At 43.7% G+C, this 13,094-nt stretch overlaps 1 protein-coding gene across 1 annotated transcript in view; it reads right to left on the bottom strand.

The window, feature by feature from the left end:
* The window catches only part of tbx21 (T-box transcription factor 21), a 48,578-nt gene extending 38,588 nt beyond the window's left edge, over positions 1-9,990 (bottom strand). The window contains exon 1 of the mRNA XM_055656958.1: positions 9,120-9,990. Coding sequence (XP_055512933.1) covers positions 9,120-9,646 — 527 coding nt within the window. The 5' untranslated portion in view covers positions 9,647-9,990. The remainder of the gene's footprint in view (positions 1-9,119) is intronic.
* Positions 9,991-13,094: the final 3,104 nt, after the last annotated feature.

Here is a 13,094-nt window from a genome sequence, read left to right as displayed (position 1 = left end):
TCACCCATTCCTTCTCTCCAGAGTTGCTGCCTGACCCGCAGAGTTACTCCAGTGTTTTGTGTCTTTCTCCTGAAGATCGATGTGTGCAACTCATAAGTTCAACATCAAATTATCATTTTGCCACGATCAAAGAGAGTGATATTTTCTGCCTCTTTTCAGTGGAAGATGTTTGGTTATGATAGCGCTGTGGATTATAATCAGCCTCATTTGTTTTCAAGGTAGACAAAAATGCTGAAGAAACTCAGCGGGTGAGGCAGCATCTATGGAGCGAAGGAAATAGGCGAAGTTTCGGGTCGAAACCCTTCTTCATATTTGTTTTCAAGTAGGTTTTAACATCATGGAACCTCACAAGGCGAAACAGGCGGCTTGTGAAGTGTCAAACCACCCAAAATTGTTCAATAATTTTGGGAAAAGCGCAGCCAATTTGAAAGAATATACTGTCTAATTTTTAAAAGTTATTTAAAGCCGAACTAGGAGACTCCAATGTGTAGAAGGAACTGCAGATGTTGGTTGCAACTGAAAATAGACAGAAAATGCTGGAGTAACTCAGCATCTCTGGAGAGAAGGAATGGGTGACGTTTTCGGTCGAGACCATTCTCCAGACACTATTGCACTCAATTCATTGAAAACTGCCAGATAATTTTACTGAATGAATTTGCCTTGAACACAAGAAACCAAATTTATATATATGTGTGTGTGTGTGTGTGTATATACATATATATATATATATGTGTGTACATGTGTGTGTGTGTGTGTGTGTGTGTGTGTGTGTGTGTGTGTGTGCATTGGTGTGTGTACATATATATATATGTGTGTGTGTGTCCGCGCGTATATATATATATATATATACATATATGTGTGTGTGTGTGTATATGTATGTGTGTGTGTGTGTGTGTGTGTGTGTGTGTGTGTGTATATGTATATGTGTGTGTGTGTGTATATATATATAAATGATGGGTCTTTAGTTTCTGCATTGGATTCTGACAAATGGCACTTTTTCAGAAAACAGAGGAAATTTCAAATCTGAGAAGGAGTTGTTTTTGAAAAGAGTTTTCTACAGAGCATTATTTTAAAACTTTGAGGCGGCTCTGTAGGAATCGGATGACGGGCGGTTTCTTTGAAGAGGAGAGGATTAAAATAAACTCCTACGTTTTAAAGAAAATATGATCTCAGTTCAGTGAATCACCTCCTGGTTACTCATTTCAACTTGATCTCTTTCCCCGGCCCCCGGGGATTTGCTTTTCAGAAACAATTCCTCACCAGTTTGCCGATGCACTGTCCGAAGAAACTCGTTCTCTGCCCCCCCCACCTCTCCTCCGCCTACCCACCCCCTTACTCGCTGGGAGGCGCGGTTGTCAGCGGTTCCTGCATTCTGCTGCAGCAGAGAGACATGTTTGGAGACAGAGCAACACTCTGCTGAAGAGGCTGCAAGCAATTATTTTTTTTTAACTTGCGGTTTTAATATTCATTTCCGTAATATGAAGATGAAAGAACAAGAGTTAGTTTTTAAACACGTTTTTATGTCGAGACTACAACAAAATAGCAAGGAATTCTAGTGGAGTAAATTGATGCACCTATCTCTCTCTTTCTCACTCATTCATTCGTACACAAGGAATCAGCCAAGCAGGCTCGGGAATAATACGTGAGATGGTAAAGGGGGTAGATAGAGCGAGATGGAGGGAAACAGAGAGAGAGAGGGGGTGGGGGTGGAGAGAAATAGAGGAAACTTTAAGCAGAGTAAGAAAACAGTATCTCGGACAGAGGGGGTGGAAAGTATAGCAGAATGGCCCCGAGTTAGGGAAAGAAAATATCAGTGGTACACACAACACAAAAACGCGGGTGCAAAGAGGAAACAGAGAGAGAAGAGAGGGTGTGGTGGGGAAAATGTATATAAATATCCACGCAGAGAGCAAAACGCAGGCAGGAAGAGAAATACATTCTTAGAGGAAATAGTGTAGTGCGAGAGAGAGAAAGGAAGCGGCAGGCGAGAGCAATGTCAAGCTGTTGAATGTTTCTCCCAAATGTTTTGCTGGGGGTAACCTATAAGCAGGTGCGTTGTCTAAATGGGGAGCTGGTGACATTGCATGCAACCTTTATTTCAGCCCCTTGTCTTGTATATATTTTTTATTTGAATGGATGACGAATCCAGTGCCATAAACAATTTTATAAGAAACCATGTATGCGGCTTGTCACAAAGACCTGTCGCTGTTAGTCATCATAGATGCCTATAATTAACTTTCCCCAAAACTGAGATTCTTGAGTTGACTGAATTTAAAACAAACGCAATGATTAAACTTTCAAAAAAAAATCTTAGAATTCTTAAGGGGTTGGACAGGCTAGATGCAGGAAGATTGTTCCCGATGTTGGGGAAGTCCAGAACAAGGGGCCACAGTTTAAGGATAAGGGCGAAATCTTTTAGGACCGAGATGAGAAAAACATTTTTTCACACAGAGAGTGGTGAATCTGTGGAATTCTCTGCCACAGAATGTAGTTGAGGCCAGTTCATTGGCTATATTTAAGAGGGAGTTAGATGTGACCCTTGTGGCTAAAGGGATCAGGGGGTATGGAGAGAAGGCAGGTACGGGATACTGAGTTGGATGATCAGCCATGATCATATTGAATGTCGGTGCAGGCTTGAAGGGCCGAATGGCCTACTCCTGCACCTATTTTCTATGTTTCTATGTAACCAAGCATTAATAATTTCACTAAAATTGAAATTGAAAATCTAAGCAATCTAGGCTGGCAATCTTTATTACTGATAATAATCAGCCTAGGAAGAAATGTATTATATTTGTTATGCACTCTGCTCATTATCTAGAATATATCTCCCAATAAATAACTTAATGGTGCTTTTCGTTTTTGCCAGCATTTTATTTCCTTGCAAGTGAATCGCCTTTGCTACATCTCTATGAAGGAACTGCAGATGCTGGTTTAAATCGAAGATGGACACAAAATGCTGGAGTAACTCAGCGGGACAGGCAGCATCCCTGGAGAGAAGGAATGGGCGACGTTTCGGAGTCGAGACCCTTCTTGACCCAAAACGTCACCCTTTCCATCTCTCCAGAGATGCTGCCTGTCCCGCTGAGTTACTCTAGCATTTTGTGTCTATCTTTGCCTTTGCTATATGACAACTTGTATTTACATGGTACCACCTATGACTCTACTTCCTGGGTTACAAAGTCCGAAATTCAAATTCCATTATAAATTCAAATATATATATTTTGAAAAACAATATGCACAAGAATAAATGGGTGAAACGAGGAACTGCAGATGCTGGGATCTTGAGCAAAACACAAAAGTGAAGGAGTAACAATACATTGATTAGTACGGGGATCTAGTTATAGGAAAAAGGCAGATTAGGCTTTGGAGGGAAAGATAGATCTGCCGTGATAGGTATGATGGGCCGAATGGCTCAATTCTGCTTCTCGAACCTATGGACTTTATTGTTGCATGTACTTATGTACAGCGAAATTCATTGCTTTGCAAGCAACCTGGTAAAATCCAACAGTAACTCAGAGAGCCAGGCAGCATCTCTGGAGAACATGGATAGGCAACTTTGAAGGTCGGGACCCTTCTTCAGACTAATTCAATAAATTAGTATTTAAGAAGGAACTGCAGATGCTGGAAAATCGAAGGTAGACAAAAATGCTGGAGAAACTCAGCGGATGAGGAAGCATCTATGGAGCGACAATAAATTTGTATTGGTGTTATTGGTAACTTCAAATCCCAGTTTATATCCAGATGTTTGCTGAGTTGGCACAAATAACCCCTTCTTCTAAACAACTCCATGTAGAATCGCTCTCCCTTCCATCTCAGGATGGGGAGGGGGGGGAGATAGATCAAGACTCCTTAGGGACTGGACTAACATGCCAAGTTCTACTTGTGATGTCTAATGAGGGGGTGGATTGAAGTTGGGAAAGGAAAAAGAAGGGCCTCGACCCTGAATGTCACCGGCCCACATTTTTCCACAAATGCTGCCTGGCCCGCTGAGTTAGTCCAGCACTCTGTTTCCCTTTTGTCTATAACAACCTTTATAACAAGAGGAGCCGAGTATAGGAGCAAAGAGGTCCTTCTGCAGTTGTACAGAGCCCTAGTGAGACCACACCTGGAGTATTGTGTGCAGTTTTGGTCCCCTAATTTGAGGAAGGACATTCTTGCTATTGAGGGAGTGCAGCGTAAGTTCACCAGGTTAATTCCCGGGATGACGGGACTGTCAACGATAGAACTTGCCTCAACTACCTGAAAAAAGGGGCTTGACCCGAGACGTCACCCACCCTTCTCCCCAGAGATGCTGCCTGTCCAGCTGAATTACTCCAGCATTTTGTGTCTATCTTCGGTGTAAATCAGCTTCTGCAGTTCCTTCCTACATATGCCTCAACCACCTCCTCTGGCAGCTTGCCCCATATACCCAGCAGTCTTCGTATATAAAAAAGTTACCCCTCAGGTACCGATTGGGGATGATCAGCCATGATCACATTGAATGGCGGTGCTGGCCCGAAGGGCCGAATGGCCTCCTGCTGCACCGATTGTCTACTGTCTATTATTAACCAGCATCTGCAGTTCCTTCTTACTAAACTCTCTCCCCTATTCTGCGTTTAAAGTCTTGGAACTTTACATGTCACGTTCGTTACAGGTCAACATATCTGTGGAAAGAGAAGAGTTTGAACAGTTCAGATCGGAAACTCTTGGTCTGGGAACTGTTATCATTAACCTTTCTTCTCTCTCCACAGATGCTGCCTTGTCTGCTGGGTGTTTCCAAAATTTCCCCTTTTTCCCCTCGAATTTCAGCTTTCCAGCGCCTGTAATTTATCTTTTCCGCACAATGTCACTGATCTGAGATATCTAAATTGTGCCCAAGACTATAAACGGAATGGAGAAGTGTCTTAAAATATATAGAAGTCAAAGAGTGATACAGCGCGGAAACAGGCCCTTCGACCCAACTTGCCCACACCGGCCAATGTCCCAGTTACACTAGTCCCACCTGCCCACATTTGGTTCATATCGCACCAAACCTGCCCTATCCGTGTACCTGTCTATATGGTATCCATATAGTGAATTGAGAATTGTTTATCAGCTATCCAAATAACTACAGTATGAGTGAAAAAGTATCGGTGAGCAATCTCTGGTTCCCCAAACTCTTTGGGGGCTGTTGTGTCCGAGATATTTCAAACCCATTGACAGAAACTAGATAGAAACTTATTGCTATGGTTAGCCTTAATCTGTACCATTGTCTGATCACCAGACTTGGAGCAGGTAGACAAAAAATGCTGGAGAAACTCAGCAGGTCAGGCAACATCTCTGGAGAGAAGGAATGGGTGACCCTTCTTCAGACTGAGAGTCAGGGGAGAGGGAGACATATAGAGATATGGAAGTGCAAGGAGTGAAAACACTGATCAAAGGGGACATGAAACCAACTCGACAACAAACCTGCAGGTGTTGGAAATTCCTGTACGTTCAACGTGTTTATTTTCTTCAAGAAACCCATGTGTTCCTAACCCGGTTTAAAAGAAGGGCCTCGACCTCGCACCCAGATGCTGCCTGAGTCGCTGGGCTACTCCCAACACTTTGTGTCTACCCCTTTTGTCATTTCCTGACTCCCCTGGCCCTGTAGATAGAAAGAACTGCAGATGCTGGGTTTTTGTGTAAAACACAAAGTGCTGGAGTAACTTTTTTTTCGCAGCGGTCCAGGCAACATTTCTGGTGGCGTTTCGGGTCAGGAACCTTCTTCAGTCTGACTCAAAGTCTGAAGACCCGAAACGCCGCCTATCCTCCAGAGATGCTGCCCGACTCACTGCGTTACTCCAGCGCTCTCTCTCTCTCGTTTACTCCCCCCCCCCCCCCCCCCCCGAATCTAGTACCAGTCCATTCATCACAAGACACTCAATCTTAAACCCACGTGTAGACCGTATACATGTACAAACTGTCTGTGACAATAGAACACTTACGAACAATGAAACACTTAAGATAGACACAGAAATGCTGGAGTAACTCAGCGGAGGACAGGCAGCTTCTCTGGAGAGAAAGAATGGGTGACCCTTTCGGGTCGAGACCCTTCGTCAGAACACTTACTCCGGCTAATCAAGCGACTGATTACATTTTACAAACTTCTACTAAAGTTCATACAGACTTTGACCCCCGACTCCGTCAATGGCGGAACCGGGTGAACGTTGAATTACCGAGTGCATGTGTCCCTCCTACAGTAGCTAGATGTGTCTGACCCATTGCCAGGCAGAGCGTGGCTGAAAGATTATCGAACTAACACGTTAACCGTTTATCCCCAGACGACCCGCTGAATGTCGCCAGTATTCTCTGCTTTATGTTTCAGAATTCCAGCACCATGTGTGTGTGTGTATATATATATATATACATATATAAAGAAAATAGAAATCAAACTGGAGTAACTCAGCGGGACAGGCAGCATCTCTGGAGAGAAGAAATGGGTGACGTTTCGAGTCGTCTGAATATAATATATATAAATATAAACTTTTATTTTACGTGGTATGAACGAATATTGATATATATTTATATATAATATTCGTTTATAAACGGTTTTGGAACTAACAGCCCCTTACTTTAAAATTATCCTCGATCACAAGATATTCGCTGCCTCTGTAATCCCGGCACAGGTGTCAATATCATGCATTTCTCTCCCCCCGTCTATAAACACATTTTCAGACTGATTTCTCGACAAGATGACGTGAGAAACTAGAACAGGAATAAGCCACCACCTGCTGCGAGAACGGTTTTGTAAACAAGACTGGCAGGGGGGGGGGGGGGGGGGGGGGGGCGGTTTTGGAAGCCGTGCTGTGGGGGAAGAGTCTCTGCAACTTCTGAAACCATCCTTCGACGTTCAAACAAAACTGCTTCACATATTTCAACTGGGTGGAACTGTCGCCGACTCGCCCCGCCAAGCGCTAACCATGTTACACAAAAAATGTTGTCGCGGCCCGTCCTGCTTGGAGCTGGGATAGTGACGTTTCGGGACGCGCGCTGCCTATATCCTTCGCTCCATAATCAGTGCGAATTTCAAAGCCAAACCTTCGATTGTCCACAAGTTCCCTCTTAAACACCATAACCCCAATTCGCTGCCCGGGCTGTTAATGCGCGCTGTATTGGAATCAGTGCGAATTTCAAAGCCAAAATGTACACAAGGGCCGTTTTCAATTAGGGGTTGTTAATGACCCCTAACCCCCCCTCCCCCACCCTTGGAAGGTGTGGAAACCCCCCATTCTTGGCATTACTTGAAAGAGTGGGGTAGTTATTCCCAGTCCAAAATTTAATTAAAACTAGTTATTTTTTCAGCTGACTTTAGATCGATAACAACGGGGAATAAATAAGTGGAAGGGATAGGATTCTATGGAAATGTTTCTCAAACTTCCATCCAGATATTGCATCATATTATTGCAAGTTTGACGTGCTCTTCATCATGTTCCCCGCTAATTAAAGTCGAAGACACACAAAGGGCAGCAGATGCTGGAATCAATGCCAGAGAAACTCGGCGGGTCAGTCAGCATCTGTGGGGGGGATCACCTCCAGCGCTTTGTATTTAACTGAAGTGAATTGTGACTCCCACGCTAACCAAGTGGCAACTTGCAGGGTCAAAGACGTTATGGTCTTGGAGTAAAGGGTGGGAACGTTGGACTTCGGGTCAGAGTCACAGGCGCGGAAAGAGGCCCTTCGGCCCAACTAGCCGACGCCAGGCAACATGCCCCATCTACACCAGTCTAACCTGCCGGCGCTTTAACCCATATATGTCCACATGTCTCTTGAACACAACGATAGAACCTGCCTCAACTACCTGAAAGAAGGGACTCGACCTGAAACGTCACCCACCCTTTCCCTCCAGAGATGCTGCCTGTCCAGCTGAGTTACTCCAGCACTTTGTGGCTATCTTCGGTGTAAACCAGCTTCTGCAGTTCCTTCCTACACATGCCTCAACCACCTCCTCTGAAGGGTTTCGGCCCGAAACGTCGCCTATTTCCTTCGCTCCATAGATGCTGCTGCACCCGCTGAGTTTCTCCAGCAATTTTGTGTACCCACCTCCTCTGGCAGCTCGTCCCATGTACCCACCAGCCTTTGTATGCAAAAAAAGTGACCCCTCAGGTTCCTATGAAACCTTCCTCCCCTCACCTTAAACCAATGTATTCTGGATTTGTCGACGTGGGTTTAACCGTCCTGCTATACATGATACACATGTTAATAGAAACAGTGGTGTCAATATCCTTGTGGGGGGAGAGAGAGAGAGAATTGTTATATATATATCTCAATTGTTATATATATAGATCTCAATTCTATCTCTCTGTCTCTCTCTCTCTCTCTCTCTATCTATATATATATATATATATATAACAATTCTACCTCTCTCTCCCCAAAACAACATTATCACCACTGTTATATAATACATATATATATATATACATATATACACTGTATAAGGAAGGGTGTGTGTTTAACACTCTGTAAAAATACCACCCGGAAACGAGTAAGTGGTGGCTCCAAATGTTCTGACGGGTGTGGTATCAGATCAAACTTTACGTGACTGATTTTTCTTTTCGTTGCCCCAAATGTTCTTATCCACAAGATAATTCAGAAAGAAACAAAAAAAGATCTCTATAATGTTAAAAAAAAAAGCGGAAGAGATTTTCAAGTTTGAAAACCGCACGAACGCAGTGTAATTCTGAAACCCTTGGGGTTGGTTTATAATCAGTCCCCGTTTAACCTCAGCCGTTTTCAAAAGTAATTGGAAACATTACAGTTAAATAAACGCGGGGACAAGGCAGGATTCGGTTAGCGTTCGCCCTGAAATCCAATGTCTTGAAACCCCTTCTCTTGCAAATGTGCTTCCTCACGTTGCAAAAGCCAGTTGGCGTTTCTAGTTTATATCAGTAATATTCTGCATTTTGCCTACTGTTTATATCCGAACGTTCTGCAATAATTTGGGCATTTAATACATTATTTCTCTGAAACCGTTGCAATTGAAGCCGAAACGAGATGGGAGAGATGAAAATGGGTTTCGACCCGAAACAAGTCACCCATCCCTTCTCTCCAGAGATGCTGCCCGAGTCACTCCAGCGTTTTTGTGTCTATCTTGGGGGAAATGGGAGAAACCAGTCACTCACCTGCCCTGTTTGGTGATTATCATCTCCGTTTGATGCTTGTGAAATTTAGACCAGAGTTGGTAGTTGCATAGCATAATCTGCACCTTCCCCGATGCTTGCAAGCCCGGCACCGCGCAGAGTGAAGTCCGTTGATAGGTGTGAGGGTAGGGGGCAGAGAAGGAGTCGGTGCCTGCCGCGTAGACTTCAGTTCCTGGGCTCGGGTAGCTGGGCACCCCGGCGACTTGCGGTCTATTGCCGGGGTAGGGACAATTAGACAAGGCCGGTGTCAAATACCTGCTGGCATTGCCCACGGTGATCCCGGCGGCCGAGATGTGCTGGCTTGGGTAAGGGAGAGGGACAGAGTCCGGGGAACCCTGGCACTGGTCTCCCATTAAGTAGAACCTATCCTGCATCCCATATCTCAGGTCCTGGTAGTCTTGCATCGACTTATTCCTCTCGGCGTCTTTGTTGAAATTCTCGCTGCTCTCTGGCTGGTTCAACATAGCGATGGGAAAGTTGGGGCCGGAGTCTGGACTCGTTCCTCCCATGGACTGTCCAGAGAGGGAGGGGGTAGAAAATGTAAACTTAAAAAAAAAAAAAAATTCACCCACCCCCCCACACACACACACACACACACACAATGGGAAACGATCAAAGTTTGTTGGAGCGACCACAAGGTGTGATAATGTCCATCAGGTTACTCAAAGACTCGTTGTCTCAATCTCCCAGGTACCAGCTCCTATTAAAGATCACACTCCTCCTGCCTCGGGGTCTTTTCTACACGATTGGTGTAGCTCTGGTGTAGTCATAGCAGTATTTGTCTCATTGGTTTAGGCTCACGCCGTATGTACAGACGCGGCAGATTTACTCAGACCACGCCCAGCGCGAAGTAGAGAGGAAACCTCGAATGAATTTCGATTAAAAAAAACAGGTCTGAACAAGGGTCTCGACCCGAAACGTCACCCATTCCCTCTCTCCGGAGATACTGCCGGACCCGCTGAGTTACTCCAGTCTACTGGAATTTTAAAAAAAAACGTTTGGACATGAATTTAAGGCTAATCCTATTTTTATTTCTGTAAAACGTTACCCTGCAAATGGCTTCATGAAAAAGGAAAAAAGAGGTTCTGATTATTGCGAGGAAAAGTGTGTGAAGGAACCGAAGATAGACACAAAAAGCTGGAGTAACTCAGCAGCATCTCGGGTCAGGCAGCATCTCTGGGGAGAAGGGATAGGTGTTGGTTTGGGGTCGAGACCATTCTTCAGACTTCAGAAGTGTCTCGACCCGAAACGTCACCCATTCCTTCTCTCCAGAGATGCTGCCTGTCCCGCTGAGTTACTCCAGCATTTTTGTGTCTACGGCCGACTCGTGTATCAAAACTGGAATTGACTCTGAATATCTCAAGTCAGATCACCCCATGTTGGCAATCCCAACCCAGGATGTTCGTGTTATCGGTTTTACTTCAACCGGGCATGAATTATGTAGAAGGGTCCTTTTTCGAAACGCCGTCTATCTAGAAATGCTGCTTGATTCGCCGAATTACTCCAGTACTTTGTGTCTTTTTTGGCGTTGTAAACCAGCATCCGCAGTTCCTCGTGTTTCATTAACATTCCCCAGTCGGCCTGTTCTGACTGTACACAAAAATGCTGGAGAAACTCAGCGGGTGCAGCAGCATCTATGGAGCGAAGGATTTCGTTGCCTATTTCCTTCGCTCCATAGATGCTGCTGCACCCACTGAGTTTCTCCAGCATTTTTGTGTACCTTCGATTTTCCAGCATTTGCAGTTCCTTCTTAAGCGCTTTAGTTCCGACTGTTCTTAGACGTTGAAATGCTTAAATTCTACTTGCAATTGTAAATGCCACAATAACTTCCATACAATGGAAATATCAATTCTGGATTTTAATTGACACCAAAAAAAAAAAAAATCAGAAGTGAATTTGGAAAATATCAACTTCCACCTGTGTGTGACCCGGTCGGTTGGGATAATGTTAAGCAGCAACATACAGAACATCACCGGCTGCGTTTACAGAAATACAGATGAATTTACAAGCAGAGAGCCATCGTTAACAAGAGACAGAACGGTCGCCATAATAGGGGTGGGGTTGGAAATAAATCATCGACTAAAAAGTGGATGAATATTTTTTTTTTTAAAGAGCAGATACTGAACATGTGAATTAAAACAAGAAATGCTGGAAACACACAGCATCTACGGAAAGATAGACTGTTACTCTGCTTAAGGTGGAAAAAGTGATTCAGGTTATACTAATTAACAATGTAGATCAGCTACTGGTTATGAGATGGAGACGCAAGGAACTGCAGATGCTGGAATCTTGAGCAGAACGCAAAGTGCCGGAGGAACTCAGCAGGTCAGGCAGCATCTGCGGAGGGAGTTGACAGGCGATGTTTTGGGTCAGGGCCCCTTCTCCCGACCCCAGGAGTGTCTGTCCATTCCCTCCACAGATGCTGCCTGACCTGCTGAGTTCCTCCAGCTCTCTTGAACTTGGAGATGTTTTGGATCAACGAATTGCTCATGAAACCCCCATTCACATTTGCCACCAACATGTCGATTGGCAATCTGTATGTTGTAAGGAACACACTTGTAGATAGTAGTACTAAATCTCATTAATGATTAAGATGAAGGAAATGAGCAATATTGGTATATAGTGCAGCACCCCACATCAAATACGTCTTAACCATTGGACAAAAATGTGTTCGAATTCGAAATGAAGACTTTTCTAAAAAAATCGACGACATCTTATAATTTGAGTCTGAAGAAGGGTGTCGACCCGAAACATCACCCATTCCTTCTCTCTCGGGATGCTGCCTGTCCCGCTGAGTTACCCCAGCATTTTGTGTCTATCTGCCGGGTTAGTGTCGAACATTTTTCGTTATACTTTGTATCATGAGTGTGGGGAGAATTTGTTTTCTTCTCCTCCCCACCGCTGAAATAAAGGTGAAGGCGGTATCTGTAATGAAATTTGCAGGAAGATTGTTGCCCCCCCCCCACACACACACACACATCCTTGTGCGTGTTACAGGCAGCCTTGAGTTCCAGGCGATCGCTGGGATTGTGTACTCAGATCTAGACAGTGTGGCCTCATCGCTCACGTTAAACCATTAGCCTGTTGATTAAGTGCGAATCGCGAATGATCAAGCTGAGACCTGTCCCCATTGTGGCAGACCTTTCCCAACCTGCACTCCACAAAGCAGACAACTAGCGACACGTTAAAACTTCTCGCCCGAGACCGCCATAGCAATCACACGATGTCCACCACACTTTGCATACACGGCAGCATCTTCAAAGAGCCACTGAGATTGAGTTGCCTTTTACACTGATTACATTTTACGATTAAACTGAACGGCTGCGGTCAAGAACGATTCCATATTTATGTCGCAGGTTGGTCGTTTTTTGACGTTTATTCCGACAGCAAAATAATTAAATATATTGCGGAGGAATTCTGAAAGTAAATTAAATCAATAAACAATAAATAAAAAGTTTACATATGCTGGGAACACTGAGTGTAGTGTTTGGGTCAGAATTATATACAACGATATATATATTGCACATATTATATATATATATATAATATGAATATATATGTGTGTGTGTGTAATATATATATTATATATATACACATACACGCACATATATATATATGAATACACACACATATACATGTCTATTTGTGTGTATATATAAATACATGTATATATAAATACATGTATATATTTATATTTTAATAATACAATATATATATATATATTTACATATATACATATACACACGCACACTCACACATATTTATTTATTTTTGAGTGCGTGTTTGTATCTGTATAAGCATATTAATTTATTAAATGTACACTGTTGCACATTAATTAAATCCTTGCTTGTTCCCTCCAGTAGCTTTATTTTTCGTATGTAGGTGATCTAATTTGTTGATTTGAATATCTGTGGGGGTGATCAAAGAGAGGCATTTTAACGAGAAAAGCGGTCTTCT

The sequence above is a fragment of the Leucoraja erinacea genome, chromosome 27, assembly GCF_028641065.1.
Source record: "Leucoraja erinacea ecotype New England chromosome 27, Leri_hhj_1, whole genome shotgun sequence".
In the NCBI taxonomy this organism is placed as follows: domain Eukaryota; kingdom Metazoa; phylum Chordata; class Chondrichthyes; order Rajiformes; family Rajidae; genus Leucoraja; species Leucoraja erinaceus.
The sequence above is the reverse complement of the archived record's forward strand: the minus strand, read 5'-3'. Positions and strand labels throughout refer to the sequence as shown.